At 32.7% G+C, this 11476-nt stretch overlaps 1 protein-coding gene across 4 annotated transcripts in view; it reads right to left on the bottom strand.

Moving 5' to 3' along the window:
• Nucleotides 1–1580: 1580 nt before the first annotated feature.
• The window catches only part of LOC115881491 (serine protease inhibitor 88Ea-like), a 28260-nt gene continuing 18364 nt past the window's right edge, over nt 1581–11476 (bottom strand). For 3 of the 4 annotated variants that reach the window (XM_030898987.1, XM_030898989.1, XM_030898988.1), the window contains exons 4-6: nt 9848–10080; nt 6556–6791; nt 3072–3635 (exon numbers count right to left, since the gene is read on the bottom strand). In XM_030898987.1, coding sequence (XP_030754847.1) covers nt 3345–3635; nt 6556–6791; nt 9848–10080 — 760 coding nt within the window. In that variant the 3' untranslated portion in view covers nt 3072–3344. Of the gene's footprint in view, nt 2432–3071; nt 3636–6555; nt 6792–9847; nt 10081–11476 lie in introns of those variants that run through there. The other variant, XM_030898990.1, reaches the window with a different exon arrangement.

The following is an 11476-nucleotide window of genomic DNA, read 5'->3' as shown; positions in this document are numbered from 1 at the left end:
TTACTGGCACATATTACAAAATTATGTAAGGCACGCCATTGTATTCGAAGAAGACAGATCCATAAATAAAAAAAGATAGAGAGTGGGGCATGTAATGACGTCACGAATTAGTCACAGAAAACGTGTGATGATTGTGATGTGACGATCAAAGTTTAAAATATATTTCGCAAATTTTATGATATGCTGTGTTGAGCAGGTAACATGCATTGGTTAAAACTTGAATTTTTGAACGCCTCATTAACGGGAATCTATTTAAGCTGTGGTAAACGTGGAGCCACGTTAGCCTATGACGTAAAATCGTACCACTCGATGTGGTCAAATAGCAGGATAATCAGGAGATTCATTATTTCTTTGAAATTTATTTAGTCGATGAACTTTTTGTTAGGAAGCATACATTTTTTATCTGTAAGCCACGAGTAACACTAGGCTTTTAATGCTATTCTATAATTAAATTAATAATGGTGTAGATATTAGCCTGATATTAGGTATTTTATTAATTTCTGATTTTTGTGGAGCGTTTTTGTTTATTTGTACTGTTTATAATTGTATTAACTATACTATTTTGTACACTACTTTTATCTTGATTGAGTGAATCAACGCATATTAGTATTATTTATTTTTTTTGGAAATTAAAAAACGGTCTTTATAAGCTTCGTTTATTTGTCAAATTTATCAGTTTCGTGGAAAAACTTTTCAGTCATTTCAAAAAATCAAATTTATTTGAAATATTATTGGACAGTATCTGATCAAACTTTGAACAGAAAAAACAAGAATCATTTTCTATATTAACGATCGAAGCAGCTCGAATTTCGAATTATGGTAATTAGGTATCCGAATTATTCCTATTTTTCGTTTTTTTTAGGAGAAATGCAATACCTGTAATGCAAGAATCACATCATATATAAATAAATAAATTACTCAAGAAACAGTAAATATCTACATAGGATAAAATGCTAATGTTTATCTGTGTCGTCTCTACTGAAGTAACGACTTGCTCTAGAAAGTTGCTTTTTTTACTAAAAGTTAGCTAATTGGCTCTTCTAAAAACTGTCGTCGCCGGATTTTTTGTTTTTCGTTTAATTAAAAAAAAATAAAAAGTATTTTTTCTCCTGATGTGGCGGATGCGCCAGGCTTCAACTAGTATTTTATAAATGTAATAAATTGTCGGATATAAACCGTCATAAGAAAACAAAAGAGTATATATGTATATACAATTTATTAACAATTTTTTAGGGATACTGATGGTGTATATAAAAAAAGAGAAAAAATCTTAAGTCTATTTAAAAAATAAAGGTCAATACTTTAACAGAATCACAAATAAATATAAAAACATTTAAGTAATACTAATAATCAACAATGAAAGGAATCAGGACTGGGACAATAAGATCTTTTTATATTATTATAATTATTCACTATGAGACCTACGTCACTTATTGTTCCTTAATTTTAGCTTCTTTTATTTTATTTGAAGTATTGTACCGTATGATCGAATAAAAACGGCGTCAGCGATGGCTATGAAATGACGATCGATGACATTTCCAAACAAAATATAATTTTACATATAAAATGACACCGATCTTCATTTCGTAACCATCGCTGACGCCGTTTTTATTCGATCATACGGTATTTTAATTCATGTGATGCAATGTGTGATGTCCTAGATATACAACCAATAATACACTGAACTGTAACAAGAATATTTTTTTTCAAACGTCACAAAAGTATTATTATTTTTGGCACTTTGGCACTACGAAAATATATTTTTAAACTGACATAAAGTGTCAAGTTCAACGAGAATAACCATAGTTTCTCGATATATGTACATATAATAACTTACAAGGTATAACTTTTAAATATTTTATATTATTTGCAACGTTTGAAAAAAATAGCATGTTCTATTCGGAGTAAAATGACTTTTTACATCTCGCCTGTAATGTCAAATGTTCAACCTTACCACAAAGAGTATCATTTTTACTCCTAATAAAACAATAAATATAATATAATATGCTTAGGGTCCTAGTCAAAAGAGTACATTAGGAAAGATTGTAAGGACTCAATGTAATCTGGGTTGCAAACTTGAAACGTCATGACTTATTACGCAACAAATCTGACGTAATAATGACGTAGGTGTCCGTCGCAGCCTGCATTTTTAATGAGGTCTTCTAAACACACCTGCAAAGAGGATAGAATTCTCGACCTTATTGTACAGGAAGTAAATGAAGGGATGGTTGCAAATGAATTGAGCAGGTTCAGCAGGTCTACTAGAACGGAAGCTAAACAATATCGTGGCGGCTGCAGCCTTGGTACCTTCTTCGTTTACTTGAATTTTAGCTTTGTGCAATGCTGCACCCAGATATGCCTTGCCTTCAAGTACATCTGACAGATTTGCTTGTTCTTCGAACAAATCTCCAACACCCATATCTTCAAGAACCTAACAAAAATCAGAAATTTCTGTTGAATGTTTGAAAAAGTTAATTGTTTCTTGTTGAAGTGATTTTTTTGCTTTCAATAAAAATGTTTATAAAATTTATAACTTTTATTTGTTAGTTAAGGTAAGTTTAATTATAATACCTAGCCAAAGACCATAGTAACCTTGGTCAAAGACCTAGTTTAAATTATGTTAATTAATCCTAGTCTACGCCACTGCAAAAAGGAAATTTAAAATAGTGTATGCCTGGTTATCTAAGCATGTTAAAATATAAAGTTTAAATTTCTTAATTCCTAGTGTTTAACAAAAACACGATTTATTTAAAATATCTAAATATGTAATAATTCTACTATGTTTATGCAAGTAGGTTGCACGACAGCAAGTAAACTTAAAATAGTGTGATATAATAAGGAAAAGGTTCTAATTATGTGCGTTTTAATTTTTTTAACATTTAAATTAACTCAGTTATTAATTTATTAATTTGGAGGTTGGTGAGGAATAGCACCCCCTCCCCCTAATCCCTCTCTAGTTCAGCCACTGGTTAACGAAAAGTTCCAACCCCTAACTGTAATTTTTCTTCTATTTAAAGTGCCCGCATTTACCCCATCATTTTGTAAACTTATTAAACAATAAAACAAATACATAGATGTATTATATAAGTCTTTATATTTCTGTATAGTATAATATGGCAATATATTTATTCTACAGTTATATTAAAACAAGTTTTAATTTCATTATTTACCATAATTCTCCAGCAGCAGAAAAATTGCATGGTTTTTATTTCTTTCACGGTTCGTATCAATGTTCGTATATTAAAAAAATTAGTTATACAACTAACAATTGTCTCGTGTTTATCTGGTTGCCTGCACTTCAGGGACAAAATACACATTTCGCCCGCCAAACGTTCGAAGTCTTTTTAGAGATTTTGGCCGGGATTTCTATACACGCCGACAAACAGAACGGTGTGCGAGTGTTGGTTGTAAATGAAATACACAAACGGTTTGTCGCATCTGAATTTAAAGACGTCTTCGTCGTCGCTCATCCTCCACGTCAAGAAGGCCGTGGCGGCTGCGGCGTGGGCCCCGTGCTCGTTTATCTCGATTCTGGCCTTGTGGATGCCCTCGCCCACCGACACCTTGCTATTTGTGAGAGAGCGAAAGTCCGCGTTGACAGTGAAAAGGTTGCCGACACCCAGCGATTCTAGGACCTACCGTGCAAAAAGCTCAGTGTTAGTACGTGGTTAAACAACATATTTAATAGAAATAAACCATACAACCATAGATCATAATATACAGTATACACGGTGTCCCGAACCCCCACGTGAATGACCACAACAGGAACAAAACATATACAGTAACATTTTTTACTTATTTTTATCTGCAGAATATGCTGCTGAAGTTTCCCGATTCATACCACCCTGTATTTTTTTATTGGCGCATTATCTCATAAACCTAGAGATTATCAACGACATTATTACATTGCGATCGCTCTTTATACAGTTTTTTTTCACACTATTTTGAAGTAATCGATCACTTGTCACTCAAATTTTAAATATATTAACTTTTCAAAGATTTTCTGCTATGCGTTCCAATTGTACCAACTTATTTCGTTGTAAAATAAAATTTACAAACTACTTTGAAATTAAAATGACGGACACTTCTATCACTGTCAAGGATTTTGTCGTTGGACAGACTATACTTGCTATTGTAGGTCGCGCTGATCCATCACAGTATGCTTAGAAATTTTTATTCTAATGATATAAACTCATATTTCCAAATTATCTTGCTTTGGCTCTGTCGCTGAGAACCAGAGGCCTTCTGCAGCCAGAGAACCAGAAGCATCTGGTCTCGTCTTTAGTCGTGACTACTCTACAAATATGATTAAATTTGAGACCCCTGACAAGACCTCTCTAGTTTGCATTTTTATATGAAACACCGTGTATACTTTCGTGGATACCTCTAAAGCAAAACCGTTCATTTTTTTCTTAAGCTACCCACAAACCACCATAATATAATATTGTCGTTGTTGTCGAAGGTTTGAAAAGAAGATTTATATAAATATTGCCTGGTTTTATAAGGGTGCATATCCTAAAAATATTTTGTCGTACACAGGGTGTCTCAAGAAAAAGTAATAATAGGTAAAGTTTTAAGTTTTTTTTAAAATTGTAACCTTTGATTGTAACAATATTTTAACAAAACGACTCTACCGTTTGGGGATAGTATCTAGGTCAGGAGCACACACACTTGTCACTGAATCATGGCCGGCCACAATAGTGTAATTACTACATAATATGTGTTTACATGTTCTGTCCTAATAGTTGAGAAAGTATAATTTTATTAGCGAAAAAGTATATTATGATCTAGGCATAAAACAGAGTATATACATAAGCAACATATTCTAAAACTAAACCACAGCTTATTAAATACCCAGCTATACAGGATGTCTTAAATAAGTGCAAATATTTTCAGATCTCGATAAAAGAAACATATGTTTACCGTTTTTCACGTAAGTTCAAAATAACCGAATTATTCAAGTTTGATAATTTTAAAAAAACTGATTTATTTTTCAAAAATATTGAGAGCCACCGAATTTTTTTCTGTATTTGCATCCCTTTTAATACCGTAACTATGGTAATATCAGCGATTAACAAATTATACCGAGGGAAAATTTGCGGTGAATAGGCTGTTCTAAAAAGTTTTCTAAAATATACAGAAAAATTTAAAAGAAAATGCAGAATTTTCATCATCTTTTTTTTGCGAAAAAACCTCATAGACGTGTTCCTGGGGTCGAAATATACCACCCTGGAAATATTTGCACTTATTTAAGACTCATCCTGTATATCTCCTAGTTTTATTTATTCTTTCTAAATCTTGGTCAAGTATATATGCCATGACGTAGCGTGACATGACGTAGAGGGTGTGTAATGTTAAAAAGGTGAGACAGAGATATCATACTGGATATTGAATAACTGTGACTGAACTAAAGCATTGTAAATATGAGTATTCTCGTCAACCATTTTTATTTAGATAAAAAACGCACTTATCAATTTTTTTTTATTATGCATTAAATATACCAGATGTACATTTTAAAAAAAATCAATCCTGATAAGGTTCAGAGTAAGTTCAGGATTAAACCAAGTTCAAATTTTTCTTATCGTTGAACTTCATAGTTCATTACTTCGAGTTCACTTGAACTAGAGTTTAAGCTATCTTTGTACAACCGGGTCTAATGAGCTTTCACAAAACATAATATCCCGATATTAGCATGGTTCGCAGTTTCACAGGTATCACCTTCGAGAAAAAAAGGCCTAGCAGCTTAGACGCGACGTCATCATACTAGGGCGATCGATGGAACTACATATATCGTATGATCGAAAAAATACGGCGTCATCAACGAAGGTTCCAAATGATATTACTCATGTAAAAGTACATATCAAATAATAACGATCTTTATTTCTAAGTCAGCTATGACGACGTTTTTTTATTCAATCGTCTATGGTAGGTTCGTAAAAGCACACTCACGATTAACGAGAATACTTATGTTTTTAGTACACTAGAACATTAAAAAACACTATTTGGTTAGTAAATAAAACAAAATTGGAGAATGTTAGAATAATATATACAAAGAAATTAATGTTAACTATACACCTAAAAAATTAACTTACGGACTTATTTTGTTTATTTCATATATTTATTAAAATGTATATTTTGTATTGATACACTGAAGTTTCTGGAAATATTTGTGCTATCAAAAAAACTACAAATCAAGGAAAGTGAAGTTCTTAGTAGCATCGATCAGAACACAATTTTATCTAACGAAATAAATAAATGTTTTGTACGTTTTTCGTTGTTAAGCATTTTAAAACTCTTTAAAGTGTATCAATATTTTTGTTTTTTCCCTTCTAAAATTTAATGGTAATTATTGTGAAAATATTACCATTAAAAGGTGAATTCAGTTGGTGAGGAAAATGTTGTCTATATTTGCTACGTATTTTTAATTTAACATAATATTTAAGTAATGTAAACTAATAGGATGTCTTATAAAGAGTTTTTTGCCAATATCTAAACGCCATGTGTAATTTTAAATATACCTAGGTATAATAATTATTCAAATTAGTCTATGCTTACCGGCACTAACTCAATAGTGGTCTCCAAAGCGAATTTAGGTAAAGCCACTTGTACAGTCCTCGAAACAAGAGATCCTCCATCTACGATTCTTCTGAAACTGTCAAGATTCAAGTTTTTCAAAGTCGTCTCGATAGAGTCTTCTGTATTGGAAAATGGAGGCAGTAGAATGTACATGCTGATGTTGTCTCCTTTGTAAGGCAGTTCGAGGATATGAGCACCCAAACTTTCAGATATTTCTAAAAAATATACAGGATAATTTTAATTTGTTGGAAAATTTCACAGCATTTCAATACAATATTTCTCAACTAATGGCAAACAATATTTGCTAATAAGAGATACAACAGTCAGTGGCGCACATGCTTTTTTAGAAAAAATATTCAAGTGACAACTTTACTTAGGAATGCGGAGCACGATTTTTATCTGCCAACCCCGAGCTCAGAACTAGTTAAAGGCTCAATACTGTACAATACCAAAAAAAATGTACAATCATCTGCCTTTGAATATCAAGTCGCTTTCATTCTTTCCCGCATTTAGCAAAGCTCTGAAATTATACTTGCTGGAGAGAGCCATATATGCGGTAAACGAATTTTTTGTTGATGTTTAATCATGAAAAATTTTGAATTTTAAAATTTTGATCATCTCACACACTGCTCAATTATCGAGTATTTAATATTTTATAACTCTTAAAACTAACTCGTAAAATTTTATTGATACGCCTTTTTTTGTGTTCTGCAATTTTCCATGTATGTTCTATTTGTAATTTTAATGACATAATTTTTTTTGAATTGTATGATTTATATTGTATATTTTTAATTATTTAAGAAAATCTAGGAACTAGTAGGGTTGCAGTCCGACTGCAACCTCACTAGTTCCTAGGTTTTCTTTCTCACTAGTCAGTCGAGACTACTTTCTGCCTTTCATTATTTATATATTTTTTGTGCTTTTGTTTGTTTTGTAAATGTTTTGTCGATGAAGCTATTTTTGCTTTTTGCATAATAAAGCGTTATTTATTATTATTATTAACCCATATGCACACCCCTGATGAATCTGTCGATACTTTTTTAGCACTAAAATACAGGTTGTTAAGTTGTTTATTACTGGCGGCAAGAGGTTTATGGTTGAAATATGGCAACCTCAGCCCGCTCGTCGAGAGACGACGCCACGCCGGCGACACGACGCGACGCGACGCGACGGGACGATTCGGCAACTTAGCTTAGTACACATTTGGAATGTAGGCAGTGTTGCCATTCTGTTCTTCAATAAGTAACCATCCAGTTAACAATCTGTATGTAGCACTTATAGTAACTTTTACAGTCAAAATTTCATTCGAATCGCTAAAAGCACTTGGAAGAATAATTAATTAATTGAATAGGACCAATGTTGGTATAAAAAACACCATATACAGTGGTGGCCAAAAGTATGGAAACTTTTTTAATTTGTCATTTATGCTGAGAAATTAAAATATGAAATAAAACGACTTATATAATCGTGACCTACAAATAATTTCCTACAAAACCTAATACATTTAAATAAAAAATTACAGCTATCAAAAAATATATAAAAAATTATGAATATTTTCTTGGTCAAAAGTATGGAAACTTAAGAAGAATGTTTATTAAAATTCAAGATAATATAAAAATTACTAATATTTAGTGGAATATCCCTTTGAATTAATTACTTCTCTACATCTTCGTGGCATCGAACCGATCAATCTCGTACAATCTTTACTGGAAATGGCCACCCATTCAGAATAGAATGGCTTCGAATTTTGCTATCCAAATGGTCCCATAAATTTTCTATGGGGTTAAGATCCGGAGACTGGGAGGGCCAATCCATTAGTGGAACATTATGTTCATTTAACCAATTTTGAACAAACCGAGATTTGTGCTTGGGATCATTGTCTTGCTGGAACAACCATCTGAGTGACATTTCTTCATCAGCATGAGGCAGCATATTATTCTCCAATATGTCTTTGTACAAAAAACGGTCCATTATCCCATCAACAAGAGGACCAACACCTGAGCGAGAAAATCACCCCCATACCATTACACTCCCACCCCCATGTTTTACTGTGGGCATCTGGTACTTATGGCTGTACCGTGTACCTTTTGGTCTTCGGACATAACATCTCCCGTCACTACCAAACAGTTGAAACTTGCTTTCGTCGCTAAACAGTACAGTATTCCATTTCTGACCAGGTGAGATGATCTTGAGCAAATTTAAAGCGGACCATCCTATTTTTCTTTGATATTAGTGGTTTCTTCACCGCAACTCTTCCAAAAAGGCCCATGTCATCCAACCTTCTTCTCACCGTGCGTGCAGACACCGATATTCCCCTTTCAGCCATTTCTCGAGAAATGTCTGTGGATGTTTTTCTTGGATCTCCCATTGATATTCTCTTCATTACTTTCATTGTCCTGTTGCACAACTTTCTTGGTCTTCCTGACTTAAAAGCTGTTGAAACGTTCCCTGTTTTATTAAATTTACGAATTATTTTCGAAACGGTGCCTTTTAAAATGTTTAAATTTTTACTTATTTGAATTTGTTTATAACCGCTCTTGTATAATTCAACTATTTTATTTTTTAAATCCGTAGAGAAATATTTAGACTTGGGCATGATGTTTATATTTATCTGAAGCAAATCGTACCGTTTATCAGCTTAAAGTAAATAATTTTAATGTATTTATTTATGGTTTCCATACTTTTGGCCACAAGAAATCTATTGTTCTCCTACAAAAACTGCTAAACAGATTTTTTTCGCTGTGTAATTTTTGGAATACTTTTATTTGCTGATAAGCTGTTCATTCATAATATTTTCTGTGATATTTTAAAAAGTAAAAAGTTTCCATACTTTTGGCCACCACTGTATACAGGGTGTCAAAAAAATAGTGTATCTAACTTTAGTGAGCGATTCTACAGATAAAAGTAAAACAAAAAGATTCTATGAATATGTGCCCTAAAATGCTTCCTGAAGAAGTTACAGCTCTCGAAAAGGTAAATAAAAATAATACATTTTGTTTATTTTTAAGAATATTGGTGAACTGTTTTTCTTGACATTTTAACACATATTTTAGTGGCAAAGCGAATGGCAATAGAGTAGAATTCCGTTTTTATTTTTATCGGCAGAATCACCCACCGTAGATAGATACACTATTTTTTGACACCCTGTATACAGAGTGTTTCAAAAACCAAAAGAAACTTTTTAGAAAATCATACCTAAATAAATAAAAGAAAATAATTTAAACTCTTGTGGTATTACTACAGTGAAAATACTATTGTATTTCGTATTTACCATGTCTGAATGTTCCCTCTACGTGCATCATGTCGACCATAATTTGCTTGGTGGGGCTGACGTAAAATATTTCTGGTTTGGTCAGGTTGGGATTAAACTTATTCTCCCAAATACCTTTGAAATATGCAGCGTTGACTAGAACCAGGGTTGTAGTGGGATCTATGCTTCCTGGTGGTAGGAGATCTTTGATCATATGATGGGTGGTGTTTTCAACCCACGTGTTAATCGATACTCTGAAATAAAACCATCTGATTATTTTATTGTTGCCAGCACAAAGAAAAATTTGTGGGAATTTAAAAGACTTAAAGGAGAACAATTTTACTTTGTGCGACGTTTCGCGAATTCATGATCGCTTTTTCGTCTATATTCTATATGTACTTGTGATTCGGTGTTGCCAGAATTAAAGGATTTCCTTCAATATGAAGGATTTTACTTATTGTCAACTTTCGTCGAATGAGGGGCTGAAGGATTTTTATCCAAAAAGAAGGCAATATGAAGGTTTTTGGCAGTTTTGTACAATAAAAAATATGTAGTAGAAGTATTTATTGTTTTTCCTACATCTATTTTTTTAGTTTAAAGTTTAATTAAGGTTGTTTAGTTAAGAATCCCTCAGTTTAAAGCAATGTTGCTGTCAATAAATCTGCAATTTTAGAAATATATTTACATTTAACAAAAAATTAATATATACATTTTTATCTTTCAACATATCTTATTCCACACATACTAATAAACCAAAGTTCATGATGTTGAAAAGAAATAAATATGTAAACGGAAAACATATCTAATAAGTCAGCTGATCATGGCATCTTATATGATTAATTGGCATTTTTGGTGAAGTTGAAGGAATATGGAGGTTTCTTAAGACTCTGTTGAAGGAATTCGCTCGAAAATTTGTGATGTGCGTCATCAGTGTTCACAAGTACACGTGACCTACAGTTGCCCACAGTTTATCGCCGAATCCGAACAACACTATTTGAGAGGCTGTACTATAGGCAAATACACTCAAGGTGTCGCTCAATTTACACTCTTACCATTGCCTTTCTCAAGGTGTCGCTCAATTTCTTTGAATAAAAAGATTAAGGAAGGAGTATAATGCTATCCATATATTCATGCAAGGCAGATGGACAAAGGGCCCTAGGGTGGGGATCCTTGACAGTTCTGTTTGACGATTCATTTGAATGTGTTAAATTGAAATTCAAATTGAATTTGATTTGAAATTTTGTGGATTTGTCAGTCTTTACTGAACTTATTTTATGTTATTTATTATTTATTCTAATTATAGTTGTTTAAAGGTAGTAAATCTAAAAGGAAATTGTAGCAGAAATTAAATTAACAGTGGCACTATTGCGATTTATCGAAAAAGGCTGTAAAATAGTTGGTTGTGTAGCGTGCGGTAGATCTCGGTCAAAAATCGAAGGAAATAATGGAACAACTTTTCGCTAGTAAATGACTATACAGGTTGTTAACTGGACAGTTACTTATAGGGGAACAGAATGGCAACACTGCCTATTGAGAACGCATGCACTTATAGGGTTTTCTGTCGACTCGTTCCGTCTCTCGACGAGCGAGCCGAGGTTTTAGGAAGTTAACAAGGGAATTAACAACCTGTATAATATACATACGTGTAGT

Source organism: Sitophilus oryzae, unplaced genomic scaffold, assembly GCF_002938485.1.
Source record: "Sitophilus oryzae breed Bouriz unplaced genomic scaffold, Soryzae_2.0 scaffold_172_pilon_pilon, whole genome shotgun sequence".
Taxonomy (NCBI): Eukaryota; Metazoa; Arthropoda; class Insecta; order Coleoptera; family Curculionidae; genus Sitophilus; species Sitophilus oryzae.
Note: the sequence above shows the minus strand (reverse complement) of the source record. Positions and strands in the feature narration are given on the sequence as shown.